Below are 27,550 nucleotides of genomic sequence, written 5' to 3'. Positions count from 1 at the left end.
GTCAGGGCCAAGAGGTGTTTTAGTTGCTCCATGTCTCCAGCTCGAAGGGTTCCCCTGCTCCTGTGTTCACTGTGCAGAGGAGCCTGACTGCAGCCACCCCTGCTTGCAGCAAGCCTGCTGCTCATGAGGCACTAGCAGGAAAATGTGCAGAAACCCAGCAAACTCCCCCTCGTGGAGAAAAATGTGTGGGAAAAGAAAATACTGGATGTGCTGTAGTACAGGAAAATAAATTTTCATTTGTTGGACTTAGCAAACTTACTTAGGGAAATAAATGGATGCAAAATCTGTGACTGGTGCTTGACAGGATCTGTAATATTCTCCCTACTTGCTTGGACTTTGTGCATGCTCAGAAAGGGGATGCTGTGTTTGTATAGATCTTCCCCATGGTTTCAACGTTATTTCAACAACAGATGATACTTCAGAAACAATTCTAAAAATCCTTCTCTTGATTCCCTGACAAGGAGGAAATAAAACACCTAAGACTGGGGGAAAGGTTTACACCCAGACGTGCTAGCGTAATAGTTCTAATGCAATCCTGAAACCCTACCTGAAACTCTTGCAGTGTTTGCTTTGTTTTTGTCATGCTGGTTACGTAAGACTTCCATCTCTCACTTTTAGTCTGGTTAATATTAGTGTGTGTACAAGCAAGAAGAATAATGGGTATTGTGGATTGAATTCTCATTTGCTGAACTTCATTGTTCTGAAATTGAAAAAGCTGAAGCTGAACTAGTTAGCATTTGTTTCAGTGCCTTGATCTGTGGGACGTTTTAGGTTGGTCATCTGCAGTTGCATGTTCCTCCTATTAAAAAAAGTCTCATTATAGTACTTAATGTGAAGTGAAACTGCCAAACTGGATTAGACAGAAAATTCTGCTTTAGTGCCAGAGTCATGACTTCAGTATTTTAGCTATGTTGTCAGTGTTGTACAACCAAATCCATCTTAAAACTTTCTTTTTCTTCTTCATGACAGAGGTCAAACTCCTGCTGAATCAGACTTCCAGGTGCTTGAAATTGCTCGGAAACTGGAGATGTATGGCATCAGATTTCACCTTGCATCTGACCGTGAGGGCACAAAAATTAACCTAGCTGTTTCACACATGGGTGTGCTGGTATTCCAGGTAAGGTGGGCAGAGCCTACCAGGTGCATCTGTCTCTTCATTAGCGTGTCTTGGGAGTAAGTCTCATTTTAATTACAAGTGTGTCTGATTGCAAAATCTAGCACATTTTTTATGGTCAACAAAGTATCATTTAGGCCCACATATTATTGTATTAAGTAAAATACAGTAAAAACCCTAATCTTGTTTGTACCATAAGATATCCTGAATATCTATGGGGTTGCAAAATTATTTTCCATTCCAGCTTCCTGGGTTTCCATTCAGTTTTCTAGTGCCTGCTCAGAGAGACACAAACATCGTAGGCTTTGTAGTTAGTCTTGTACTAAAAGATAACATTGCTTAACAGGATATTATTACAAGAAATAAGAATTGAACAGAATGGGATGGGGTGTGTGTGCGCATGCATGTATCTGTATGTCTGCATCAGAACTTTGTTGCTCTTCTGAAACTTTTGCAAACTTTTAACTATTATTGTTTCATTTCAGGGCAATACAAAAATCAATACCTTTAACTGGTCAAAGGTCCGAAAACTAAGCTTCAAGAGGAAACGATTCCTTATTAAACTCCACCCAGAGGTCTGTGTAAGTTCTGTCATAATAACAGACTTGTCAGTGTTGAAAACACTATTTTTTTCATTCTGAAAAATTTTAGAGTTTTTAATTTTTAAATAATTTTCAGAGAACTAGGCTTGGCTTCACTATTCAAATAAAAATCTTTACTTTTTCACTCACATGTCTTATCAACAATTCTAGCTTTGTGTATCAGCCTCATTGTATCTCTGCCATAGGCATACACATGTGTAAATATGACAGAAAAACCATTAAAATCAAGTATTTGGTGTGTCCTGTGTACTTTTACTCTGAAAAAGTTGTATTTAATATTTTTCTTGGATATAAATGGCTTATATGAGCCCGCTGTTCCATTATAGTCAAACTGAGCTGAGCTAACTTAAGCACTGACATAGTAAATCTTTCTATTTCAGATAAAAATGTGCTAGGGAGTGCTTTTGACTGTAGCTCCTTAGGAGAACTATCTAGTACACAGCTGATACAAAAGGCATTTACTTTCTATGACTGTTTTATTCAGGAACTTGTTGAATATAAGCTGCTTGAATAATAAAAAAAAAAATCTGGTACAGAATCTCTTGATTCAAATATGAATGAAGTAACGTGATATGCCTCAGGAAACAGTAGTTGGCTGAGATTATGTTGTTGGAGCTTACTCTTAAGATCTACGTGATTGCTCTTACTACAGCCTTATCTTTTTTATATTTCTGTATAGCAGAAGTGTTATTTTTCATGCTTGGCTGATTTACAATAGATGTTTTTTATTGCGGATGTCATCAAAGTTACTGGTGCTTCCTTTGTTACTTCCATACTGTAATACGGGTTTACGTTCAACTTAGGGTTGTATTAGAATGGAAAAAAAAAAAATATGGGCATCAAATAGGTATGTGTAGTTCAGAAATTTGAAATGGGACAGGTTGGCTGCGTATGTCTCCCAAAGAGACCCTCAGAAACGTTATGTGATAACTTTATTCTGATGTATGCAACATTTTCCTGCCTCTTCCAAATCTCATGAAGTGAAAGGCAAACATCAGAACTTCTAAGGAAAAAATACTTTAAAATCACTAATTATTCACTTCAATATTTTAATTTCTTTCAAATTGCAAATTTTACAATCAGTGTTTCTTAACATGGAATATAACCAGCATGCTACTAAAGTCTTAGATGAGTGCATTTTAAGCATTTTTCCATTTTCCATGTTAACAAATATTTTTGAAAGCTATTAAAGATTTATACTGCTTTCAAAATCATATCCATTGCTTTAAAGCAAATGAGAAGTGATTTAGCAGAGTACTGTATCTCACTGTAGTTGAGCCTTTTTGTTGGGATGTATTTGTACTTTCCTTTTTTATTCTGTTGCCATTTTATGTGCTACTTGCTTTTTGTGTTCTGTTCCCAGGGTCCATATCAAGATACGCTGGAGTTTCTTTTGGGAAGTAGGGATGAGTGTAAAAACTTCTGGAAAATCTGTGTTGAATATCATACATTTTTTAGGCTCTTTGATCAGCCAAAGCCAAAGGCTAAAGCAGTCTTCTTCACCAGAGGGTCATCATTTAGATACAGGTATGAAGAAACATAATAAATTTATTGAAGCTGAATTGCTTGTATCTTAGAAAATGAGATGAAAAGGAAAAAGTATTCTAAAATAATCTCATTTATAATTTTTATTCACTGCATTTCATAATGTTTGTTCTTTTGTGGGTTCACAGTGGACGAACACAAAAGCAGCTAGTGGATTATATTAAGGACAGTGGGATGAGAAAAACTCCGTATGAAAGGTAAATGCAAATTATTTTGTAAGGTGAAATGTAGTTGAGACTTTCACAGTATCCTTATTTCTTAAATTTCAGTGGTTTTAAATGATTCTTGGAGGCATTTTCATTAGCTGACTTCATTACTAATGCCTGCTTCAAATTTAAGGTAGCTGAACTAAATATTTTGCCAACTTGTAATCTCATTACGATGTAAAGAAGCACATAAAAGTTTCAGTATTGCATTTTAATTTAAGTGGGCAGCATGTGACATAGAAATCTAGAAGTTCAGTGTATTTTGAAGACACGTGTATGTCACCCTGTTCATGTATTTGAGCAAGGGGTAGTGCTAATTAAGAGCCCTGTTTGCATCCATTCTTCCTGAAGCTGACGTAGCCTGATGCTTTGCAATGTTGTACTTCCACGTATTAATAGAGATGAACCTATTGTGTACCTGTCTCCCGTGTCCTAGTATTTATATTGTCACAAGGTAAGACAGTTCAACTTGTTAACTAGGCATTGAAAGAGGTTTGTATATATTGTTTTGCAATACAATAACTGCTAGAGTTGATTTGACTCTAGAAAGTCCAAAATAAGTTTGGGAACAGTGCCACAGGGAGAGTGGTCTCCTTTCTTGGCAGTATTAAGCTGCAAATATTGAGTCCTCATCACTTCGTCATCATTGCTTTGCAGTATTAGGAATTAGAGTGGCTTGATAGAAGGGCGCCGAAGAACAGCTGACGCAATAACATCAAACTCAAGCTTAAATCCAAAATAGCATTGTCATAGTTCTCAATTTTTTAACACGATTTTCATCATATTGTTACTTTCAGAACGTAACACAGCTAGCATCCCTGGGCAGTAGTGGGTTATTTCTCTTGTGCAGAGGTTGCACCCTGAGGTCAATCTAAACACTGATGTTGACGATCAGTGATATTTACAGACATTACCTGATGTAGGATACGATGTACAGCAAAGTAATCAGTACAAAACTGAAGCATAGTTGAGACTGTGTCTAAAATTGCACAAGTAGCCTGTGGTAGAGCATACAGTTGGTCTTGGGTTCTGCAAGTATGAAATAGTGACCTTAAATAGCCATTTGTTTCTAAACACATACGTAAGGAGTGTGCGTTTTTATTAAGAAATTATGTCGCTTAAATTTGACTATGAAACCCATTCTATCCACATGTGGGAAACTCTTCACAGTTGTTTATCTGAAAGTTTTTAAGAGCTTAATAGGAATTTCAGAAAGTTTGCATTTCATGTACTTAATGTCTTGGACTACAGTTGAGCTCCTTTGCCAGATGACAAATGTCACTTGTTTAGTACTAGATTGATGGTTGGACTTGATCTTAAGGGTCTTGACCAACCTAAATGACTCTATGATAGGTTGATTTTCTAGTAAATGATTGCCATAGAATAACTTTAACCATGACTGTGATGCAGGATACCACTTTTTTGAGTTTAACATATAGAATGTTATATGCCATTAACTAGATGGTTGACTGAAATGTTATTTATAATCATTGTTACAGATTACAAATGAATAGTTTCAAAACCAGAATGTATTAGAAGTTTATATTGATGACAAAGGAAGAAACTAAATCTGCTATTTAATCTATCCTTTTGCCCCATATTGCTTTTGAGCTCAGTGGTATGAATGATCTGGATCTTGCTTCTCTGTATGTTTCTTACTCCTGTGTTGTTCAATTTAGAACAATTGTCAATTTTTAAATCTTGAACTAGTTATTAACAGAATCTAATAAAATACATCTTGAGACTTTTTTTATTGGCTATTGGAATGTAAATAGCTGAAGAGGGAAGGGAGAAGGCTGATTGATGTCTTGGATGCTCACAGGATGCTCTCTTTTCTGCAGGAGGCACAGCAAAGTCAGAGTGTCCACTCATGCTTCAAACACAGATGTGCCAAAACAGGTTAGTTCTGCAGCACTGTAGGCAGTGCAATCAGTAGAGTTGACAAGCACCTTTCCAAGGTGACTGCATAGGAAGGTGATTAAGTGCAGTTCTTGTCTGGAATCAGTTGCACTGTTTAATTTTTGTCCCTGATGCATGGTTTTTCTTCTTTTGCAAGTAGTAGCAGTTTTGATAGTTGCAGTTGATGGGGTCTAAGGTGAATATTTTCCTTTTCAGAGTTCAGTTCAACTCAGAAGATGTCATAGTTCCTAGTATGTTACTCTTTCAGAGGATTAGGTTGTGTTCACTTACTATCTGCCTTCTTTTTGTGGAAGTCTTAAGTTCATTGTATAGATGCCTTCTACAGCCACAGGCAAGAAATAAATGTATAAATGCAACAGTTTATTGTTTCACTGAATGTGCTTGCATTACATATGAGAGGCTAAGGAAGCACTCAAGATTTGGCAGTTCTTGTTTTGTGTTATTTTCTGTTGTTTATGCTATTCAGCAGAGGCTATAAAATACATGGTTTCAATTTTCCATCTGGTTACCAGAATTTAGGGAAAAAAGATCTTGCCTCTTACTGGAAATGCTAGATCTATTTCTACATGCAAAGTTTTATTTGCTATAAAGTGAGCATTGTTGAAGCACGCATTCCCTTTGTGTCAGGAGACAGACATTGGTTTTGTTTTTGTTTGTATTATAAAAATCTTGTTACCTGTTCTTTTTCTTACTTTCTTTTCCTCAGAGTGTTGCATTCACTGAGGGCTTGAGAACCCCAGGGTCTCCTGCCTCAGCGACTGTCCCCTTCCACTCATTTCATTCATCGGCCACTCCTACTACTGTCCTGCCCATCTTTGCAGAAACCAGCCCTTCCTCTTTGGACCCCCGAGTGCCATACACAAGGATTCCAGAGAAAAATACTGCAGCGCCTGTAGAAGAAACAGGGAGGAAATCGATGCAGCAGCCTGGATCTCCCACGTTCCAGTCATTCCAAGGTGTTGGGTTTGGTAGTGTTGCAGGAAACTGTAACCCTGCGTGTCCTGTTGCTGAGAGTGGTTGTGGTTTAGATCTAGACATAGAGAAGAGCAGTAAGGAGAGTAGGGCTCTTTGTAAAAATGACAATGATGAGGATGACTTTACCACAGGTGGTTTTGTCGCTGAAAAAGAGCATCAGCACTGCAGTAGGGGCGCCCCTCTTTTCACATTGACAAATTCACAGTTACAGGTGTCAGAGGAATTTATTGATGACGACCCAGCAGAAATTTCCTTTTTTGCTGGGGGCTCTGAGGCATTTTCATACGTGTACAGTGGTTTGGAGTTAAAGGGCTCTGATTTTTCGAAGCATGCGTCAGAGTTGACTGGCTTAACTAAAGATGCCCTTCAACAAAATACAGTCTCTTCTCAGTCGAGCCCAGACAGGTACTCAACAGAAGCGGTAGATATGAATATGGAAGACGAATATGAATTTGAAGAAGAGAGTGATTTCAATGGCAATGAGAGGCCATCAGATACCTCGGAGTTGTTTGAGGTTAAGGCACAAGCAAGCAGAATGCAAAGCCTCCTGAGCCCTTCTGAAACGAGCTCACTCATCAACAACCGTTCTGAGAGCAGCTCCCTCAATAATTTGCCACTAAATGGTACGTCCTCTTTGCACACGTACAGCTCTGCTAACCATTCGGAGGCGAGCTCGATGGTGAACTTCCCAGCCTACTCAATCCGCTCGGAGTCCAGTTCAGCCTTCCAGTTCAGTGACATCATTGATCAGCTAGAACAGCTCAGCTATCCACCTACCACCACGGAAGACTCTAGCAGTACAGATACAGACTCCTGGGACTCTGAAACTGCTGCACCACTGGATGTAAACCTTGTCTTTAGTAATCCTTTTGCTCAAGCAGCTGGTGAGAACTTCACTTTTGACTTTCAGAATAATTTAAAAAATCTCACTCAGGAAGATTGGACAGAGAAAGCACATGTCAATCATTGATTCTTGATTTTTAGGAGGGGTTTCTCTAAGCTGTTTAGGCTTAGAAGCCAGAAGGGTGTGATGTCAGTCACTTTAAACAAGAAAACTCTAATCCATTAGCTGGATTTTAAATCACGTACCATAAGTGATTTTTTTTCCTGTGTCTCTTCAGTTCTCTTAAAGCATCCTAGCTCTGGTACTGCATTATATGCATCAAACTACATCCAGAATGTTTCATAACAAGCTACAACGTCCTCAAAATACTATAGGTAGGAAAAACCACTGATTTTGGAGAATTTAAGAGCCATCAGCTCACTCATGCAGACTTGTCACAAAACTACAGTGTTGAAGGATTTTTTTGGCTAGGAACACGTCTGTAAGAGTACTGTATTATGCTGAACACAACAGCTGTTTTTGCAAATGTTTGTTAATGAGCAGCCACATCCTGTAAATTAGCTGCTGTTCTGCACTGCAGTGAGAGTCCTTGTGTGATTTTTTTTTTCCACAAACAAAAAAAGAATAATCTTCTTGTCAACTATGAAGGATAGTTTTAAGATACAGAACTATGCAACATGATCAAATGAAAATGGGAGCCAACAAAACTTCTTGTGAAGACAATCGTATTTTATGACTACAAAGTGCCTTCAACAGTTGAGCAACAAAAAAGTACACTTCTGCTTTTCAGTACTTTGGAGATGCATGCATGGACCGCAAAAGCACTTAATCCCCTTTGCATTTTTATCTAATCCTTTTTCTTGATTTAATCATGCCGCAAAAAAGTGCCTACAAATTAGCTCATAAAAGTATACTTGATCTGGGGAAAGACAGGTGTGGGGAAATCTGGTGACAGCTTTAACTTTTTCTTTAAAATATAGGCTTTCTTATTAAAAGGAGGAGATAGTGCAGTACTAGTACAATCAATGCCTCCAGAATAAGCAGCTTACTGCAATAAGTATGATATTATATTCAATATTTCATATCAGTTTTCTTACTTGTTGTCTCTATGTATTGCCAAAAGACTTTCCTTCTTAGTCAAACATTTACAAAATACCAGTATCTCACAAAATCCTGATAACTAAAAATTCAAGGGAATTCCTCTCAATGTGTGATAGAACATGACAAGGTAAAACATCCTTTAGTCACCCATTTCTTCTAGTTCAGTACCTACCAAGACGTGATTAGTACTCACGGTACTTACTAGCATTGTGGTTGTTGTGTTTGAATGGGATCACTGTTGTTCCATTAGAAACTTGTCGCATTTGCCAGTGGCACAGAAAATCGAAGCACATTTAGAACTAGTTTGAACTTACAGGAATGTACAGCTGTTTAATTGGTCTTTTTTGTTTGTAAGTGCTATGTGTGTGAGTTGTTTTTTTTTTTTTTTCTTCTTCCCCTGTTGAATATGTGTTCTGTAGCTCTTGATTTGACTTTATTCATACCTGTGGAAATTGTCATAGATGTGACTTTTGTAAATAGGCATTTGGAGGAGGTCTTCAGTTGTGTCAAAAGCTGGTTCTTTTACGTTTTTGTTTTTTTTCTGGTTTCCTTCCATAACTACATTATGTAACTTGAAAAAGAAAATCAGAAAAAATACTTCTGTCTACTAACTCTCTTACAAGTAGTAGGGTGAGGGACTAAAATGTGGATAAAGATTTAGAAGGCTGCCTTTAATGTCTTTGACCTTCAAAAAACGAAAATCAAGATTGAACTATTTTCATATAAATACGGCTGCCTCTGTTCTGTTTCATGCCTCAATCACAAGCATTCTCTCTAAATAAGTTACAGTTGCTTAATATAGGAATAAATCCAACTAAATTCTCCAGAATTTCCAAAGATCTTGAGAGAAAAAAAGCCTGTTTCTGTAATTTTAATAAATGTGCTTGGTGAGCCTGAGAGGAGGCTTGCTGATATATTGTCTTCCAGAGCAGTCAGTCCCAAGAAGTGCCTTTAATATTTTTCTTCTCCATGTATTTTGCAGCTATGCAGAATTTTTGTTGGCAATTCTAAGTCTCAGGGATTTTTAAACATACTAGTAGTAAGTGAGTTCAGATTTATTTTCTGATGGAGGTGTGAGTAAAAATCAGCCTGCCTTTGGGCGCTGCACAGTGACTTATGCATCAATTACCAGTTGTTCTGGTGCAATAGAGTCATGCCAGGCATTCTCTTCTCCCCCAGAAACATCCTGATAGGGCAGGAGAAGATGAGAGAAGGAAGGGCTTTCCCTTCTCTGTTTGTACGCTGCCTTTGAATAGTGTAAGGTGTTGTGTGAACTTCGGTGCAGTGCGGTTACCAGCTGTGCTGTCAGAATACCAGCTGTGCTGTCAGAGTTACTCCTGGGGGTTTGTTTCGTTGTCTTTTTACAGCGTTGAAACTGCTTATACTTAGTTCCTGGTACTGGTTTCATTTTTTTCCTGAGAACCCAAGTTTTCTTGTCAAGAAGATGAGCTGGGTGCCAGCAGGTGCTGAAATGGTGTCAGCATCAGGAGCTGGGACCCCCATGGATCCTGAGCAGTGAAAGCTGCTCATGATATTAAAAAGGGGGGAGAGTATATAAGAAGAATCAGGAGATCTTTATGGGGTATCCTGTGCATGCTCACCTTGAGAAGGAGGAATATGAGGAATTGTGGTAGGAGCAGGTGAAACCTGTCTTCTCCTCTCCCCGGTGTGGTTGTTCATGGAGGTATGTTCTGTCATGTTTACTTTCTGCCCCTGCCTCTGGGAGGCTTGGAGGGACATCATGCTCTTCAAGGTACTTAGGTTTGTTGTTGACATACAGTTCTAGTGCTGCATTTTTCCAGTAGAAAGAACCACTGGGGTTGTCAGCTTTTTCTTTTGCTCTACACAGTGCTCCAGACAGCTGTGCTTGAGCAAGGGGGAGCAAGCCACGGACCCCTTGCCCCTGTTCTCTATCCTTTTGCTTCTGTGTTCCCCTCTATTGGGTAGGTCCTATTGCAGCAAATACATGCAGCCATAAAGTGTATTTCAATATTAATGGCTTTTCCAAGTGAGTTAGGCTGAGAGACTCAGCGCTCTTGCGGTACTCAGTGTGCGCCTTGCAGCATGACTAAAAGACATGAAGAAATGAATGTCTTAAAAGGAGAAGTTAATCTGTGCCTATATTGTTGTATGTGCCTATTTACAACCATTCTATTCTTAAGTGCATTTATTAAATATAAAGCACTACACGAGAACATTTTGATCTTCGTGTATGTAGTTAGTGGATCTCTTTTAATTTGCACATAACATTGGTCATAGAATATTCTCTGACCTATCAGCCACCCGTTTAAACATTGGTAAACCTTACTAGCCTGTATTATTGCTTGTGTGTATACTTTGTAATTTTAAAATACTCATTCATTATTAGAGTAATACTTGCTGTATATTTCCCAGGAATTACCATATTTTATCCTAGAATGCAATAGGGCAGCATGTTGATTTGCTCTCAACTTTCACTTTAATTTCCAGTGAATTTCAGAGTCGCTGGATAATACCAAGTATCGATCTCCTTTTTCCTGTGTATATTTTTATTGTGATCATAGGTGATTTTGTTTAAGGGTTGATTTTTGTATTTTTTTTTTCTTTTTTGGTCGGTGGTTTCTTTCTGTGGTGTTGGTGGTAGTTTGTTTAGTTGCAAATCTTGGTCAGGGTAAGATTATGTGGAGAAGAAAATAAAAGCCATTATTCTATGCAATTTGGTGCAAACCTGTCGGTAAGTCATTCCCATTATTGTCATTTTGCAAAAAGTTCTAAGCCATAATTATCAGGTATCGACTGAGTGAATGAATATACAACACAATCTTCATTGCAGACTTTTAGCTGTCATTACCTATACTTAGTAGATCCTACATTGAACTTGTCACAAATGCTGTGTATATGTATGAGCCTACATATATACTATATGTATGAAGATGGGGAGACTTTGCAGTTCCAAACGTGTGTCATAAAATCCATTTAATTTATTATCTGCTTGTGGGCTATTGCAGGATTAGTCCACAGAGCAAGCTGTAGCTTTGGAACATGGTTTATTGAACCTGGTTTGTGGGAAGGTGTTGCTACAAATTTTTCAAAGTCACAATATTTTACTGTTTGAATATGCGAGTCTCAGATGGCAGCCAAGAGTGTGGTTTGTGACAGTTCTGCAGCTTGGTAAGAAACCAGAAATGCCTATTTGTCAATATGTACAGATACACACGTGCTTTGGTTAGAGTGAATCCCCAGTTTACTAGGTGCTACTCTTTTCAGGAAAGGATTACATTAAGAAAACAGAGGGCTGGAATTTCTTATTTGATCTCTTGAATTTTTATCTTTTATACAGTAAATGTTTTTATTGAATTACATGTTGGGACTTTTACTATCTTTGTGTCTGTTGAGATTGCCAGTTATGAACCTGCAGATTTGTACTAATTCATAATTTTAATTGTTTATGCAATAAAATAAGGAAAACTTGGATATAAATGACATCATGGGCCTTTTAGCTTTATTTTTCGTTACCCTTGTGTTTGAAACAGAATGAATGTTCTGCTAGCCAAAGCATCTTAGAGTTTTATTGCCAGATTTCTCAAGGCACTTTTTCTCTTGCATCCTTTTGTTGAAAGTACAGCACAGCCAAATATTGGTGTGTGTTTTTCAGATTACTGTTTTCTGCAAACCTTTGTTTGGAATAGAAATGGGAGTAAAAATTAAATATAATTGCTAGAGTGGAATCTTACTGTGGATTCATTTTCTTTTAAACTGGATGTGACCCTTGGACTGTCTTCTGTATATTTGTTTTTATAGAAGACCTATCCTTTGTTCTAAACATGGGGTATGCAGACAGTTAGATTGCTTCATATTTTCCAGGTTCAGAGTGCACCTTCAGGAATTTGTGATAAAGATGTGGGTAAATTTTTTCCTTGATCATGTAAACATTCAATGGAAAAAAGCCAGTAGTACGCATATAAGTAAACTGAGCAGGTTTCTGGGCTAACTTGAATTTGTGTATTTTTTGGAGTTATTTTCAATATGATATTTACTGAGTTAGAAATAAAAACACCCACTCTAAAACACTTTGTTTTTAATCAAGGTGGAATTATTTAACCAAATTGCCACTGACTTCCTTTGGAATATCAGGAGATTGTAGAATTTACCATGTCATATTACTTTGTTACAGGGGCTGAATTTGGTGGACTGTTTTCCCTGCAAAGTTAAACCAATATTCACATAGAATCAAGAAAATAATGTACCTGCAACAAATAAACTGTTTAGGTCGAAACCTTGACCGTTCACATCAGCTGTGCTGCAGAGGTTTGTGTGAAGTAGTAATCTGAACACGTACAGGTCAATATTGGCTTCAGCTTATTTTTTATCAAGCTTCATGTTCAAGTGTAGCTTTATGTGCAGTGCTTTAATTTGGACTGATAAATGGAAATATCGTCTGAAAAATAACTGAGAAGTGATGCCAAAACCTTCACCCTGTGTAGTCTGCTTCTCTTTAAACTCCTAGTAAAAGCTAGTTAATATAATTAGCAAAAACAGTGCTCCAACATACTGGTCTAGTCCTCTAGTGGGAACCTTTAAGACTTTAAATGATGTTAATCTCAGAGGAAAGCCCACAGACCTGTGAGCTGTGTGCTTCTCTTCTATTTTCTGAAACGTCTTTGCAATGTGAGACAGGACAGACCTATCTTACATTTGATTTCTGAGATCTGAAAATCAAACTCCAGTCTTCTCAGCCAGCATAACTATGTTCACAGTTATTTTTTTTAGTCCAAATTCCACCTCAACCATCTCCCTTTTCCCGGTGGAGCTGAACATTTCTTATAGAGCTGTTTTTTTCACTGAAAAAAGAAACACATTTGTGTTGCATTTCTAAAGATTTACAGTGCTGATGAGAGGACGGGTGGGAGGCAAAAACTTTCTTTTCTTAATGCCATCTGACATGCTTCTGAAGGTATACAGGAAAGAGAGTTGTTGGGTTTAGCATGCTGGCTTTCCAGAGCCACTTTTAAAATTAAAACCACAATTAAAACTCAGGCACACAATTTTAAATCTTTATTTATTTGACATTTCCTTGTGTGGGAGAACAAAGTATTCTCTCTTAACTTTTGTATAAGTATGCTTCAAGAATGTATGAGTATAGCTTGTTTTATAACTGGAACAAAAAAAAAAAATCTTAGTGTATACATATGTGGACAACTAGCAGTTTATCAGGGTGAACATCCCATGACTGATTTTAGACAATAGAAATTAGATGGTCCAAATGATAAGGGTCAGTGTTATGGCTAAGTATAACCTAGCCAGTGATTCTCCACATATTCAGTTTTTTTTTCTTGTCATAGAAACTAGCTGTTACTTTCTGTATATTGGTTCTTCTTCATTATTGAAGTTTGACCAGTAAGGTGGTTGGATCTCCCCGCACATCTCCCTGCTACTGTCCCTAATGTGGTACCAAAACTTGCTCACTGATAAGTCAGGCCTAAGACCTGGCTGCCGTCTGTTTTCTTCCTTGCTATCTCTGTTGTTGCTGATTGCACAAATGCTAAGTCCCTGGTGTCAGGTAGTGCTTTTCCTAAATTTTCCTCCACTACCCACATCTGAAGTTTGTGTTGGGCAAAGATGTGAATTCCCTGTGAAATGCCTCACAGGTTAGAGAAGATCTCTGCAGTATTTCTGTGAGCAAGGCCGCTAAGAAATGTGTGGCTGCTGCTTCTGCAAGGACAATTCTAGGTTACTACAAATGGATTTTGGATATAGGGCACGAATTTAAATAGATGCAACTACAGGAAAAAAAAGAAACAAAAACACAAATGCGTGCTAACTTTAATAATGCTGTGAGAGAGATGTGATTCAAGTACTCTTGATGAAAATACAAGGTAAGGTAATGGTTATAGCAGCTGGCCTAAAGTTTGATTTGTTTGTTTTTTCTAAAAATAGACGTAAAATAATCCAATAATGGACCTTCTCTGACTGGTTTCATATAATACTCTAAATGTTTTTCTATTTCAAATTTTAATTTGAATCTTCACATCCATATATACTGAAGATCAGTAAAAAAAAGTGGAGTAGAAAAATGTTTATATTGAGTCATAGTCTTGTATATTAGATAGAGGCTTTCACATTTTTTAGCTGGACAAAAGAAGGCAATGTAAACAATAATTTAAAAAAATGACAATATTATGCAGTAGCAGTGAAAGATAAGGCTGGCATTCTCACTGAAGTGTGGGGCTGTGCTCATCAAAACCAGTGCTTATGGAATGTTTTACTGTTAGATGTGATTTTTTTTTTTTTTTAAATTACATTCATGCTGGTCTTTGTTATGAAACCCTAGTTTTGTTTGCCTAAGGATATTTAGTTTTAACTATATAGCGTAATTAACTAAGAAAGTATTCATGTTCTTAAATGTTTTATTTAGAGAATGTGGAATGTCACATTGAACTCCCATGTCTTGATGTTCGTATGTGATGTGAAAGCAAAACTTTGTCAAGCACAGAACGCAGTCGTGTGTCTGAGGGTCTGCTTTACGTAGGGAAATACCCACATCATTGCTCAGAAACACATTCCTGCTCGGGCTCCCCGATTTCAGACCTTTGCCCTGGGTGCTGACTGTAGGGAAGTGGTGTCTGCTTGGTGCAGAACGCACCTGGGAGTGCGACCACTGCAAGCAGACCCCTGCCCACCTTGCTGCTGCGGGCCGTGCTGTCTGGGGACGTGTTCCCACATCGTCACCTTCCCACCTGTGTTGTCCCACCTCACAAAAAGTTTACTGTGTTCAATGCCTGCTGAAAGCAGTGGAAAAAAACAAGCAAGCAAACAAAATCCCCAAACATAGCAATAATTAAAAAAACATCCCGGCTTTGCGTGATGTTCTGCAGCATTTCCTAGAAAAGCCAAACTTTAGATGTCACGTTAACCAAGGAATGTCCCTTTTGCAGAATTTGCCTTTGGTGCTTTGTCATCCTCGGGGAGCGAGCCGAGGCCGTGTGTGGGCAGGGGCAGGCAGCCATGTTCCGGGCAGCTGCCACAGAGAAGGCCCCAGCGCCAGTGCTGGGTGAGGGAGCGTTGCCTTCACATCCAGCACCGTGGCCCTTGCTTTGGGCTTCTTTTACTCTGTCTGCAAGGAACAGGGATCTCCGTGTCTGATACAAATGAGCTAATGAGTGTTTTAAATAGATTTAATGGCCGTCTTCTCCTGACGGAGTGATAAAGTGAAAACCAGATGGTTTGACGGAGATGGGCGGTGGAGTGTCTGTGGTAAATCATCCCTCTGCTCCCTGCGTGCCTGGACAGTGGGGCTGTCTACCCAGAAGTAACTAATATGAAAGCTTCTGGAACGTGTGGCCACATGGTGTTAAACTCCAGGAATTTAAAGAGCCTCTAGCACTGGTTACCTTTTCGTTCTGAAGCAGTTTCACCGTCCGTGACACGGAAAAGCAGCCTTCCAACAGCCTCTTGGCCCCGCGTGGGTGAAACAAATGTCAGACGTTGTCGCTTCCCGGTGTTAACATTAAAAGTAGCTGGAGTGAAGGAAATGCACGGGCAGGAGCAACGTGCGCTCCAGAATGCCTTTGCTTGGCTAGTGTATTAATAGTTAACTCCGCAGCCTTAATCAGCTGAATCTCTTCCAGGTGACCGAGCGCAGCACTGTTTAGCTTCCTGCATTTGTCAATGTGAAAATTACGCACTTCAGCTTCCTCGTCACTGTCATGCCGCAACTGCGCATTTAAGTGGTTTTGCTTCCTGAGCCAAAGAGCAGCAGCTGGCTCCTGCCCGCTGGGAGCGAGAAAGCTCATACTTCTCCCCCAGCACGTGTGCCGTGGGGTGTGCGTGTCTGAAAAGAATTTTTGAGGCGATTTTTAACTGGTTTGGCAACGGGAAGAGGACGACTAGTGAAGCCAATGTGAGGGTTAATACAAGAGGTCTCATGCAGAAGTCGTGCGAAGTTGAATCTGCTGTGGGAGTGATAATACGGAAGGAAGGTGTAGGAGATGTCAACCTGCTCTCTGTGTGAATTCCCTGGGGGACAGGAGTTAGTAGTTGTCAGGACAAGAAAATCCAAACTGAAGGAAATTTCGGAAATGCCTGTGGGAACTGCTCAGGCTGATGCCTGGGGAGGTGCAGCTCGAGGCTCAGGGCTGATAGTGCAGCTCACATTTTTGGCTTTGCTTTCTGTTTTCTGTTGGCCTTTGGTCAGGTGATTTAGCCCTTCCTTTCTGCCTGGAATGCAAAAAATAACGCCAGGGAGTGTTGCAAGAGTGACTGAATGTTTGAACAGTGCAGTAGAAGTGAGAGATACCGAAGTGCTGAGTGCCTGCTCAGTTGTCTGATCTAATGAAGCTTGGCTGTTTATCATAGGGGGAAAAAAAAAAGGTAATTTAGGTAGGAATGTCATGGCTCTAGTGTGAATAATTGGAGTATCCGTTGCCTTCATTTGGTCCTAAAAAGCAGGTTTTGAACAGTCGTGCTCACTGCAGGGCCCCACGGGGGTCTGCATGTTGTGTCTAGGGAGTCTGCAAAATGGAGGACAGCAGCTACCTGCTAGTAGTGGGCTTTAAATTCACTGTAGTGGTGGCTTATTTAAGTATTGGAAATCTTTAAAGGGTCCACAAATAAAAAATTAAAAAATAAAATTACCAATCCAGAGCAAAGCAGCACATGCAGCTCCTCTTCCAGACATGGTTTGTTGTGTACGGGGTTGTATCCATCCAGTTAAAATGCTCATCTTACGTAGTGCTGCAAATTTGGTTTCCTGAGATCAGTGGATTATTCCATTTATACACATAGCAGAAGAGCCAGGAATGAAATCTGTCACGTGGTCCCTTTTTGTCTACAATTGTTTTCCTCTCCCATGAATACAGTTTTGGAGATTCCCTGAATTCAGAATGTATTTCTTACTAGCTTTGTCTTCTGGATTTTTTCTGGAGTGGGACATAGCACAAGGATTTAGCCTAGACTTCGCTGGGGTCAAAAGTAATTCTTATTTTAGAAAAGGAAGAATTAAAATGTGTGTTCTTGCTACTTGCAGTATAATCCTGTGTTGTGAACCCTGTTAGGCAACAAAATCCAGTGGGATTTGAGCACTTCTTCCTAGACTGTAAGCAATTTATCTGTACCAATAAATGTAGTTCTGAAGACATCTGTCCATACTGCACAGCCACATAACAGCTGGTTTGCGCAGAAAACTCTGTTTACATTGAAAAAACATGCTTAAGTATTTGGATGTATGTTCCTTTTATATATACATATATATATACACACATATATATGTTCTGAAATAGCAATTATGGTTTACGCTAACAGTGGGTAATTGTCTTAGACATAGTATCTTCAAAAATATTTTTCTCTTTTTCCGCTCCATCTTCTCATTCTCTTCCCCTCTAGGCCTCCCAGTGGACCATTCTCAGCTCTCCTCACTTGTGCTGAAGAGTCCCCTGGGCTTGAACACAGTGTTTCAGGTGAATTTGAATGCAGCTGGCCAGGGTTCATCTCCTCTTCTGAGTCCGGTCCTCAGTGACGCTGGTGGTGCCAGGATAGAAGAGGATGACGAAATGAAACGTAAGGTGAGATAATGACGCTCCGGAGAATTTATTTACTTAATGAGTGAAATGATCATTTCAGGTGAGGAGTTATGCTTTCTGGTCACTGAATGTTGATTGCTTTTTTTTTTTTTTTTTTTTAATGAATGTGTTTGGTTATTAATGTTAAAAACTTCAGTGCTGAAGATTTAATCAAGCCTCATTATTAGGGCAGGAGTCTCCCCCTGCCTTGTTGGTATTGGTGGATTCTGTTTTGGTTGCTGGGATGACCTTCTGGTGTTTTAGCAGGAGCTCACTGCAGAGGGCCCCAGAGCAGCAGGAAGCTCTTCTCACAACCTGTCTTTTCTACCTTGGAATGGAAATGAGATGCTGCTTCCCAAGATGAGCTATTTTTGGGAAACAGTTGATGCATATTTAGTATAAAACAGTGTACTTGGTACATTTTGGGCTGTAACTGTATGGTAGAATGTAAAAAGGGTTCATCCTTGTGCTGAAACTATTTGAAAGGACACTTGAGAAGAAGTGAAATGTTCAAGATGATTCTCAACACAGTACAGAATCACACAGTATCACAATATCTATTCACACACATCACAATATCTATTGATCATTTTGTATTCTTTCAGCGCTATCCAACTGACAAGGCATACTTCATAGCGAAAGAGATTCTTGCTACAGAACGGACATATTTAAAGGACCTGGAAGTTATTACAGTGGTAAGTGGTTTTAGCTTTCTTTAATGCTTTTTCTTAAGATTTGTAATAATTAATTTGGAAGAATTTGGAATTTCTTCCAGATAGCAGAAGGTCTTCCAATAAAACGTGATCCTTGAGCCATGTAGCTCTTACTTTCCTTGTTATATAGGCCCTTGTGTGGGAGAGCAGATATCGTCTTTAGACTTCTTTATCATTAGCTCGAATAGCTACATCTTATAATTCCTGTGGTTTAGGCAAAATCTCTCTTAGAAAATTCTGAACACGGAGTACATCAGGATAGCCTAAAAATGTTGTGTATTCAGCTTCACTGATTGCTGTTGCTGTCAGCTCTGCTTATAATCTAGCTGTCATCACCTTGGGATTCCTTGTGAAACTTAGTGTTATGAGAGTAGATGACAATTTCAAAGAGTATTAAGGATCCATGGAGTTTCGAGAGGTTTAGTCCTTAATTATTATTATTTTTTTTTTACCCTTCCTCATTTTAAGGAGGCGAGAAAGACCGGAGTAGCTGACTGAGTTGGATGACAGCTTTGGATGACTTGGATGGCAGCTTTGTTTCCAACTCTTTAAGAGCTATTTCTCTACTTATTCCAGACTTGAACATGAGGTGGCTGCTGTGTTTCTACAAATGATTGCTTTAATTTCATCAAAGAGAAGTTTGTGCTCTTTGTGCCATACATCGTCAGTTGTGTTTTGTGAGAATTCAGTGAGCATCATCTCACTGAGGTTCCTCCTACAGACTTCCCAGAACTTTCCTAAAAGGCTGGGGAACATATGGTACCTCAGAGGATTTCTGTCATGTTCCCATCCCTGACAGAAAGCTGGGAACTAAAAGTGATTTAAAATAAAGGGCCATATGTGACACACAACTTGAGCTGCTAAATAACTTGTACATGGCTACAAGTTTTATGAAAGAGCTGTGGTTCTGCCTTGAAGTAAAAGCAGACATAAAACATCATCTGTGGCAGTTACTCTGTAATTCGCTGTGCCTCAGAGTCATTACCAACCATTTCATCATTGCATTAAAAAACATGCTTATGCCTGGAAACAACAACAAGCCTCATATTTGTAATGTTTGGCAAGGAAAGGAATAACATCTTTTCATCTTTCTCTGATCTTCCCTGAATGTTTCTTCTTCCTTTCTGCTGTTTCCTTGTTCCTACACTTTCTCCTTCCCCCATCCCTGCAGAAGCAGAAATGTTTATGCTGGTGATAAATTCCTTAAATAGAATACGTTTCTTAAACAGAGAAAAAAAATGTAATTTATGATTCTTCCTGCAGTGGTTTCGCAGTGCAGTCATCAAGGAGAATGCTATGCCAGAAGGCCTGATGACATTACTCTTCTCTAACATAGACCCAATTTATGAGTTTCATCGAGGGTTTCTGAAAGAAATTGAGCAAAGGTTATCGCTCTGGTAAGCGTTAATAGTGCAGTGCATGGTCAACAGTCAGAGAGAACCTTTTATGTCTTCACATCAAAAATGTACTTTGTCTGTCTTTGAATTGGTATTTCTATATTTGAATTAGTATTTCTACTCAGTGAAAATATTTTAATCCACTATAATTAAAAAATAAATAAGTAAAATTTCCAAGCACTGTATTGTACGTGCTATCCTGTATTCATATGAGTTGTGTGCCAGACCAAGGTTTTTGTAATATAACTTCTTGTTATTTCTCTAGCCTTAGAAAAGAGAAGGAACACAAGGTCAAAAAGATAATGTGTGAGCTTTTGCAATATCTTCTAGTTAATGAATCTCTGGTGAAAATCTGGAAAATACTTTTTATAATTAGAGTTCAGTCTTGCAGCACAATTTACTTTAAAGAGCATCCTTTAATCTATGTATTACCTTCTCCTGGCCTGAGACGTAATATATAAAGAATCTAATTTCCATTCAAAATTTGTTTTTGTTACTACATGTTGCTTCCACATTTACTGTACCAAATTTTCAAAACAAGCAGTGAAATGGAAATGCTAAGAAATGCAGGGAAAGGAAATGCAGCTACAAATGGGTAGAGGAAGGATTAACATTACTACTGCTTCCCTTAACTTTACAAAAGTAGTTCTTAAATATGCAGATACCTGGGAAGCCTTTCTTAAAGATTCTGTCTTGAAGTAAAGGGTGTATTGGAGGGAGGAAATGGAAATGTCTTCCTCTCTCATGGACTGCATCTTCTTAATTCGTCTTTTTACGTACATTTCAGGGAAGGAAAAACCAATGCTCACATGAAAGGAGATTATCAACGCATTGGAGATGTCATGCTCAGGAATATGCGTACTCTAAAGGTAGCTAAGGATTTAAATAATGGAATCTCAGCGTTGTTGATTCATTTTTGTCCTGTTGTCAAGGACGATACTTCAAGGTTTAGGATTTTAACTTAACTTGAAATGACTTGCAAACAATTAACGTTGCTAAATAAAAATAAAACATAATATTTACAACAAGGATTTATACAACTGCTGCTTATTTGACCACCTAATTTTACCTTGAGGAAAGGTTATTTGTTTTTTGGCTACTCAGTGTAAGACAAGGAAAGATTGTTAAATTAGCGTCACTAGGAGGACCTAGAGGACCTTTGTGGGACAGTCACATTTGTGTTGCAGTAGAGGAACGATTATTCCTCAGCTCACTTCTGCCTGTCCTAACTTGAAAGAAGTCAGTAATCAACAATAATTGTCTTGGAATGGAAAAGCATTAACTGGTGATAGTACCGGCAGTTTTCATAAAAGGCAAACATCAGCCCAGCTGCCATACATAGCAAACCGTTGACAATCAAGCAAATATTAATTTTAATACTGCTTTTTTAACAAAGTGGTTAAAACATATAATGTAGTCAATGCTGGTTTTTGTCAGTATTTATGACAGTGTATGCAGTCTTGGATTACGAAGTCATGGTCTGAGACAAAAGTAAAGAGGGGAAAAGTTGTTTCTTATTTACTGTGAAGTCTGGAGAAGACTGTTTTCCTTTAATCTGAGTAATTTTTTATGATTCAACAGGAGTTTACAAGTTACTTGCAGAAGCATGATGAGGTCCTGACAGAACTGGAGAAAGCAACTAAACGCCTAAAGAAGCTGGAAATGGTTTATAAGGAGTTTGAGCTGCAGAAAGTTTGCTATCTGCCACTCAACACTTTTCTGCTCAAACCAATCCAGAGACTAATGCACTACAAGCTGATCTTGGGGAGACTTTGCAAGCACTACACAGCAGAGCACCGGGACTTTGCAGACTGCCGGAGTGAGTGAGCACTCAGCTGTATATGTGCTAGGCACAATCCCATTCCCCTGTACATACCAAATTTTGCAGGTACCCTGCAGGAGACCATAAGCATTACTTCTGTCTGCACACTCAATGTAAACTATTCTTTTCTCCATTCAGGATCTCTTAATCTCATATATGACTGCGAGAAATATACAGAAGTTTTGATGTAGGTTGTTGAAAACACAACTCCTAAGTGAATTCTCTAATTTAAATATCTGAGAAAAAAGTAGAATACATCAAGCAGAAAACTGTCAGAAGGTAGCTTAGTTCAAAACATGTTCAGGCTATGTTTAAAAATTAATTTTGTTCTTCTTTAAAATTTTTGAGTAGGAGGCTTTGCCAGTCTCCTGCTGTGCTCTGGTGCAGGGCTCTGAAGTTTTCTGCAACAGATAGAAAATTACCTTAACTGTTAGTTTGGAAAATGCAAAAGAGAACTTCCAAAGAAACTGTTTCATTTGCAGATTTCATTTTATTTTTTATAAAGTAATCTTTGGCAGAAATAGTTGTTCTTAATTTTGGAATTGACTTTTGGCTATATGGTAATTACTTTTTAGCTGTGCTAAGTCTCATATACCAAATAATCTCCAGAAGCATAGGAAACACTTTGCAGTTGCTAATTAATCTCTGTTTTGTCCCTGTGTAGCTATGAAATGTTTCTCAAGAATAAATCTGGCTATTGATTTCAGATTCATTTTTCCAGGGTTAAAATTTGTGGCCTGAGTTTGTCTCCTCTCTTCTGATCCATTTGGTGCTGTTTTCCCTACAGATGCACTGAAGGAAGTCACAGAGATGACCTCTCAGCTACAGCACAGTCTTATCCGCTTGGAGAATTTCCAGAAACTGACAGAGCTACAGCACGACTTGATTGGTATAGATAATCTCACGGCACCTGGGAGGGTAAGTAACTTCGCTTAGTTTCTACAGCCTTTCTTGTTTTTATTGCCAAGGAATCCATTTCAACAATGTATTTACTGCAACCACCTCTACCAGAGTGCCTGTAAAGGCTTCGTATAATAATTGTCATCATAGCAGGTCACATTTAGCCCTTGGTGATACCATAGGGAAATACATAAAAATGCTTCTGCTTACTCTGGTGACAGTTTCATGTTTCTGATATGGCAGAAACTGGGTGTGCTGGGATGTGGCACTCTGTGTTTGGTTGGGAAGCAGTATGTCATGTACTCGATACAAGTCCACTGCCAACTCTGCTTATGTGTGTCTGATGCAATCTCTCTTTGCGGACTGAGACCACATGGCAACAGCAGTGGTGAGAAGAGCATCACTGGACAAAGCCGCATTGGTGACTGTTTTTGTGGGAGCTTGATTAGTTCCTGCTTGTTTTTTATGTTTGTTTGTTTTTGCTAGATATACTGAGCATAAGCACAGGAGCATCGCTTATGCTTCTGGGATGTGATGGCAATCACTGCATTGGGATGTAAGTGTAATAGGTGAACTGCTGAAATCCAACAGGAACTCTGCTCGATTTCCTTCTCTTGCTTCACTGATTTAAGTGCTGGCTGCAGCAAGGAGCTGATTCATGTTACCAAACAGAAGGAATGATATTTGGCATTCAACAAATCTGTTCGGGATCATTGCTGGCTACCAATCAACATCTGTACACTCTGGGATGAAAACAAAGAACCATAAATATTCTGTGTTTGGGAAAGATAAAGCTTTGCCTTACTTTTACTTTTCTTCTGCAGGAATTTATCCGCGAAGGTTGCCTGTACAAGCTCACAAAGAAGGGTTTACAGCAGCGGATGTTCTTTCTGGTGGGTACTACTTTTGCTTTACTGCTGACTGCTCAAGGTCTTCAAGATAAAGCTGTTGTGAAAAGTGTGTTCTTGTGTGTTTATAATGAAAATAAGTAATCATAGCTAAAATTTTATTCTGAAGGTTTTCTTATAGAGGGTGACTGTGATTGTGCTCTCTGTGCTCTCTAAATAAACAATAGTATTGTTTTAAGGAAAGCAGGCCAAAGTGGTGATGAAATGGTGGTTTTCCCTGTGTCTATAATGTTTAAACAACAGATTTTTAAAATGTCAAAAATACTTGTTACAACCTGCTGTTTGCAGGATATTGATTGTATTCTTCCTCTGTTTTTCAGTTCTCAGATATGTTACTGTACACAAGCAAAGGGGTTACAGGGACAAATCAATTCAAAATTCATGGACATCTTCCTCTGCATGGGATGTTGGTAAGTAGTGTGAAATTGCAAAATCATTTCCTTATGCACTGGGATGCTTTAAGTCAGGTTGAGGCATTGCTTCAGGGATGTGAGGGCTGAACCAGAAAACACCTTTCAGGCTAGTGGGAGTAGCTGTGGTACTGCTGGTCATGAGCTGGACCTTCATGTGCCTCAGCCTATGTGCTAAACAAAGATTTGTCTACATGGATAAGTTTATTCCTTCTATCTCATTAGCAAAGAAGCTGGAGCACGTTTGACCATTAATTTTCATGCCACACCAAGAAGCTTATCTGGGAATATGGATTTTTTTCTTTTTTTGCTGTGTACATACTTAGGCAAAAAAATCAATCCTCTTGTGTCCCTGCTCCCCATATTCTAATGGGATTGTTCTTTTTGTGTTTGATATGCAGCTGATAGTGCTTGACCCACCGGTAAGTAGTAAGCTGAATCCTGCTCAGAATCCTCCTTTCTTCACCCTGTTGAATGTCGTGCTGTGCAGCTAGAGATATGGCACTAGAAATACACCATAAAGATTTTTATAGAGAGCAAAAACAGACTTAAAGTAGGTGCTAGTCATAAAAGAGCAGCTGTTTTTGCATTTCCTGCAACTGAGTTTTAGTCATACCGTGACTCGAATTCCTAGCCAGCCAAAGGGAAGAATTTTTAGTCTTTACCAATCACTGAACGGTGATGAGAAAAGCCTTTTCTTTTTCTGCAGGTGGAGGAGAGTGAGAATGAATGGGCTGTCCCACACTGCTTCACAATCTATTCAGCACAAAAAACCATAGTAGTGGCAGCAAGGTAACGTTTATTGTCCTCAACTGCATGTAGGTTTGAGAGATACCTTCTCCAAAGAGTTATTGTTTGATGATTTGGTGTAGAGATAGGAGTGTTTCTTGTGTCCTTTGGAAAACATAACTTCAGAACAAATGCATGACACCTCACAATTCCTTTATCAATACTGTGCTTTAGGAAGGAGTAGTTTATCTAAAAGAACGGTGTATTATTAAACACAGCAGCAGCAATAATGTTGCTATTGCGTTGTTTTCTAGTTAGCTGAGTTGCCAGTGGCATCCTCTAAACAACTGCTGTAAAGCAGAAGACAAACTGAAATGTGAGCATACGAATATTTTAGAATACCAAAAAGAATTAAAATCCAGAACATGCAAATTGATGCAAGGAGGAGAGGGAGCTGGGAGATGAGAAGAAAAGTAAAGGCTTGCTTGGAGAGAGAGAACTGATCTCTTGTCAGTGTCACTTCTGCAGCGAGCTTGGTGTGAAGAATTACTGCATCAGGCAGGTGCAGCTACAACAGCTCAAGAAAAGCCTGAGGTGGGGAAGATGAGAGCAGCACCACTGGGACCCAACAGTCTCTGTGGGAAGCAGTTTCTGCAGCAGCTGGTGCTAATTCCCAAGAGTGGGAATGCTCAGAAATGACAGGATTTGGTTGGCAGCACTCAGGATGCTCACCACGTAAGGGAGAGAATATTCCAAACCACCTTTGCACCAAAACTGTCTCTGCAGTAACTCACACTGCTGTGTTTTAAATGGTTAAAAAAAAAAAAAAAAAAAAGGTGGGCAAGGAGGACCGGTAGCACATTTAGAGGTGCAACGTGTAGAATTAGGCTTTGCTTAAGTGCAATGGTTTTGTAAATGCTCACAATGGAATACATAAGATAACGCACAAATCCTAGACTTAAATTTAGCTGTCAATCAGGCAAGTTGCTCTGCTTGACCACAAGTAAATTCATCTGAAGATAGCGTAATTCATCTTGGTATGCTGATGTATGAATTTTATTGATCTTTTTGCTAACCTGACCAATTCATGCTGTAAAGGACAAGGTATGCAAAATATTTGACTAAGACTGTGCTGCCTTTTTAGTTTAGCACTTTGTGTTTGGCATCCAAACACCGTACATACTTGTATTTCAGTGATATTCTTCAATATTGTACTTTCTTTTGCCTTTTTATCTGAAATGTACTTTAAGATATCTACTACACCTGTTCTCTCAGGATCAGCTTTAGAAGGCTTTGTCCCCTAAAAGGCAGCTGGAGTTGGGTACGCTAAAGTACTGAATTAGAGCACTAAATGTGAAATTCATAGGCTTCTCTGCTGGGTAATAACCTTGTCTTGAACAATAGCTATTATTGAAATTATTCTGGCAGGTCTGCATGGGGATATTATATGGCCCTTTGGCTGCTATTCATTCTCTTTCTTGTGAAGCCCAAGTTTTAAAATGGTTATTTTAATCTTGGTTCAAGGCTTGAAGGTAGTGGTGAATGCTATGTGAAGTCAGCTTCCTGTCTGAAAAGTTGGTGTTTTGGAGGAATGTTCTGATTTTATTTTAATGGAAAGGGACTGCTCGTTGGACAGTGACTTCTGCCTTTGTTTAGAAATCTTGCACTTCGCCATGGCTCCAGTCTGAGGTGGTCACCATTCACACTGTTTGTCTTGCAGCACCCGCTTGGAGATGGGAAAGTGGATGGAAGACCTGAACATGGCAATTGAAATGGCCAAGAAATCTACTGAGAAATCTGATACGCTTCTGGACAACTCCGTATGCAATCGCTCCAACAGTAAGCGATGTTTCTTGCCTTCTTGAAATGTGTCAGGCATCGAGTCCTTCTCATTTTTCCTATTGTAAATTTGATGACATAAATGGAATATTTTACTGTTAATATGGTATTGGAGAGCTCTTGTACTCTTGTTATGTCTTAGTAAATACGACAAGTAAATATGCTTGTCGTCCTTGACTGATGTTGCTGGTAGCTCTAATTGCAGCAGAGATGCTCCAGCTGCAGAATTGTTAATTTTGTAAGGTCCTTATTCATCTCTTCTATAGATACTTTCTCCGTTTAACCAGGTTGTGTTTTCTTGTCCTTAAATTCAGTGGTGTCTTTGGAGTTCAACAACTTGTTTTATAGCCCAGCATTATTTGTGCATATCTCTGGTGTCATGGATGTGGTGAAATTTGTAGTATCCCTTCCTAGAGCACTTTCTGTTCCTCACTAAGGATCAGCTGAAGGTGAAGTGTGGGGTTTTTGTTCGTTGCTTTTTTATCTTTCCTCCTTTGCCCTAGAACATTGAATCAGCTGCCCCAAGCAGAGCTGAGCAATGAAAGCCAAAATTAGCTGCTCAGAGTGACTTTTTTAGGAGTTGTGTAACATTCAGGTTGATGTGTTTTAAAAATGGGCCATTGCAAGAGGAAAGACAGTTGTTTTTTTTACAGGAATCCCTGTTCCTCTTGCTCTTTGTATTGCACAGTTTTCTTAAACCGCTGCTGAATTCTCCTCCCCCAGGATCCTCTGATGAGGTCTCTCTAGAACAGGAGTCCGAAGATGACATACACTCTTCTCGTAGCTCCTTGGACAGGCAGAGCCACCACCGTGCCAACACAACCATGCACGTGTGCTGGTACCGCAACACCAGCGTCTCCATGACTGACCACAGTGTGGCTGTTGAGGTACCCCGCAGGGCGCAGCTCTCACGTCTTCCTCTGTCCGTCTTGGCTCGCTCAGCCTCTGCTCATCCTCCACTACATGCTCCATTTTGCCATTGAAGCACT

The 27,550-nt window shown here is 39.1% G+C and overlaps 1 protein-coding gene across 7 annotated transcripts in view; it reads left to right on the top strand.

The window, feature by feature from the left end:
• The window catches only part of FARP2 (FERM, ARH/RhoGEF and pleckstrin domain protein 2), a 71,785-nt gene that overhangs the window by 38,804 nt on the left and 5,431 nt on the right, over positions 1–27,550 (top strand). For 3 of the 7 annotated variants that reach the window (XR_011811502.1, XR_011811503.1, XM_072042651.1), the window contains exons 8-24: positions 970–1,117; positions 1,600–1,695; positions 3,080–3,243; positions 3,390–3,458; positions 5,309–5,366; positions 6,094–6,343; positions 17,668–17,846; positions 18,449–18,538; positions 19,820–19,953; positions 20,741–20,822; positions 21,535–21,772; positions 22,563–22,693; positions 23,500–23,568; positions 23,904–23,993; positions 24,703–24,785; positions 26,443–26,561; positions 27,285–27,448. Coding sequence is in view for 5 of the 7 variants with exons in the window: in XM_072042651.1 (XP_071898752.1) it covers positions 970–1,117; positions 1,600–1,695; positions 3,080–3,243; positions 3,390–3,458; positions 5,309–5,366; positions 6,094–6,343; positions 17,668–17,846; positions 18,449–18,538; positions 19,820–19,953; positions 20,741–20,822; positions 21,535–21,772; positions 22,563–22,693; positions 23,500–23,568; positions 23,904–23,993; positions 24,703–24,785; positions 26,443–26,561; positions 27,285–27,448 (2,164 nt within the window). In the remaining 2 variants the exon portion in view is untranslated. The remainder of the gene's footprint in view (positions 1–969; positions 1,118–1,599; positions 1,696–3,079; positions 3,244–3,389; positions 3,459–5,308; positions 5,367–6,093; positions 6,344–17,667; positions 17,847–18,448; positions 18,539–19,819; positions 19,954–20,740; positions 20,823–21,534; positions 21,773–22,562; positions 22,694–23,499; positions 23,569–23,903; positions 23,994–24,702; positions 24,786–26,442; positions 26,562–27,284; positions 27,449–27,550) is intronic. The other 4 variants (XM_072042653.1, XM_072042654.1, XM_072042656.1 and 1 more) reach the window with 2 other exon arrangements.

This window comes from Anas platyrhynchos, chromosome 9 (genome assembly GCF_047663525.1).
Source record: "Anas platyrhynchos isolate ZD024472 breed Pekin duck chromosome 9, IASCAAS_PekinDuck_T2T, whole genome shotgun sequence".
Taxonomy (NCBI): Eukaryota; Metazoa; Chordata; class Aves; order Anseriformes; family Anatidae; genus Anas; species Anas platyrhynchos.
Note: the sequence above shows the minus strand (reverse complement) of the source record. Positions and strands in the feature narration are given on the sequence as shown.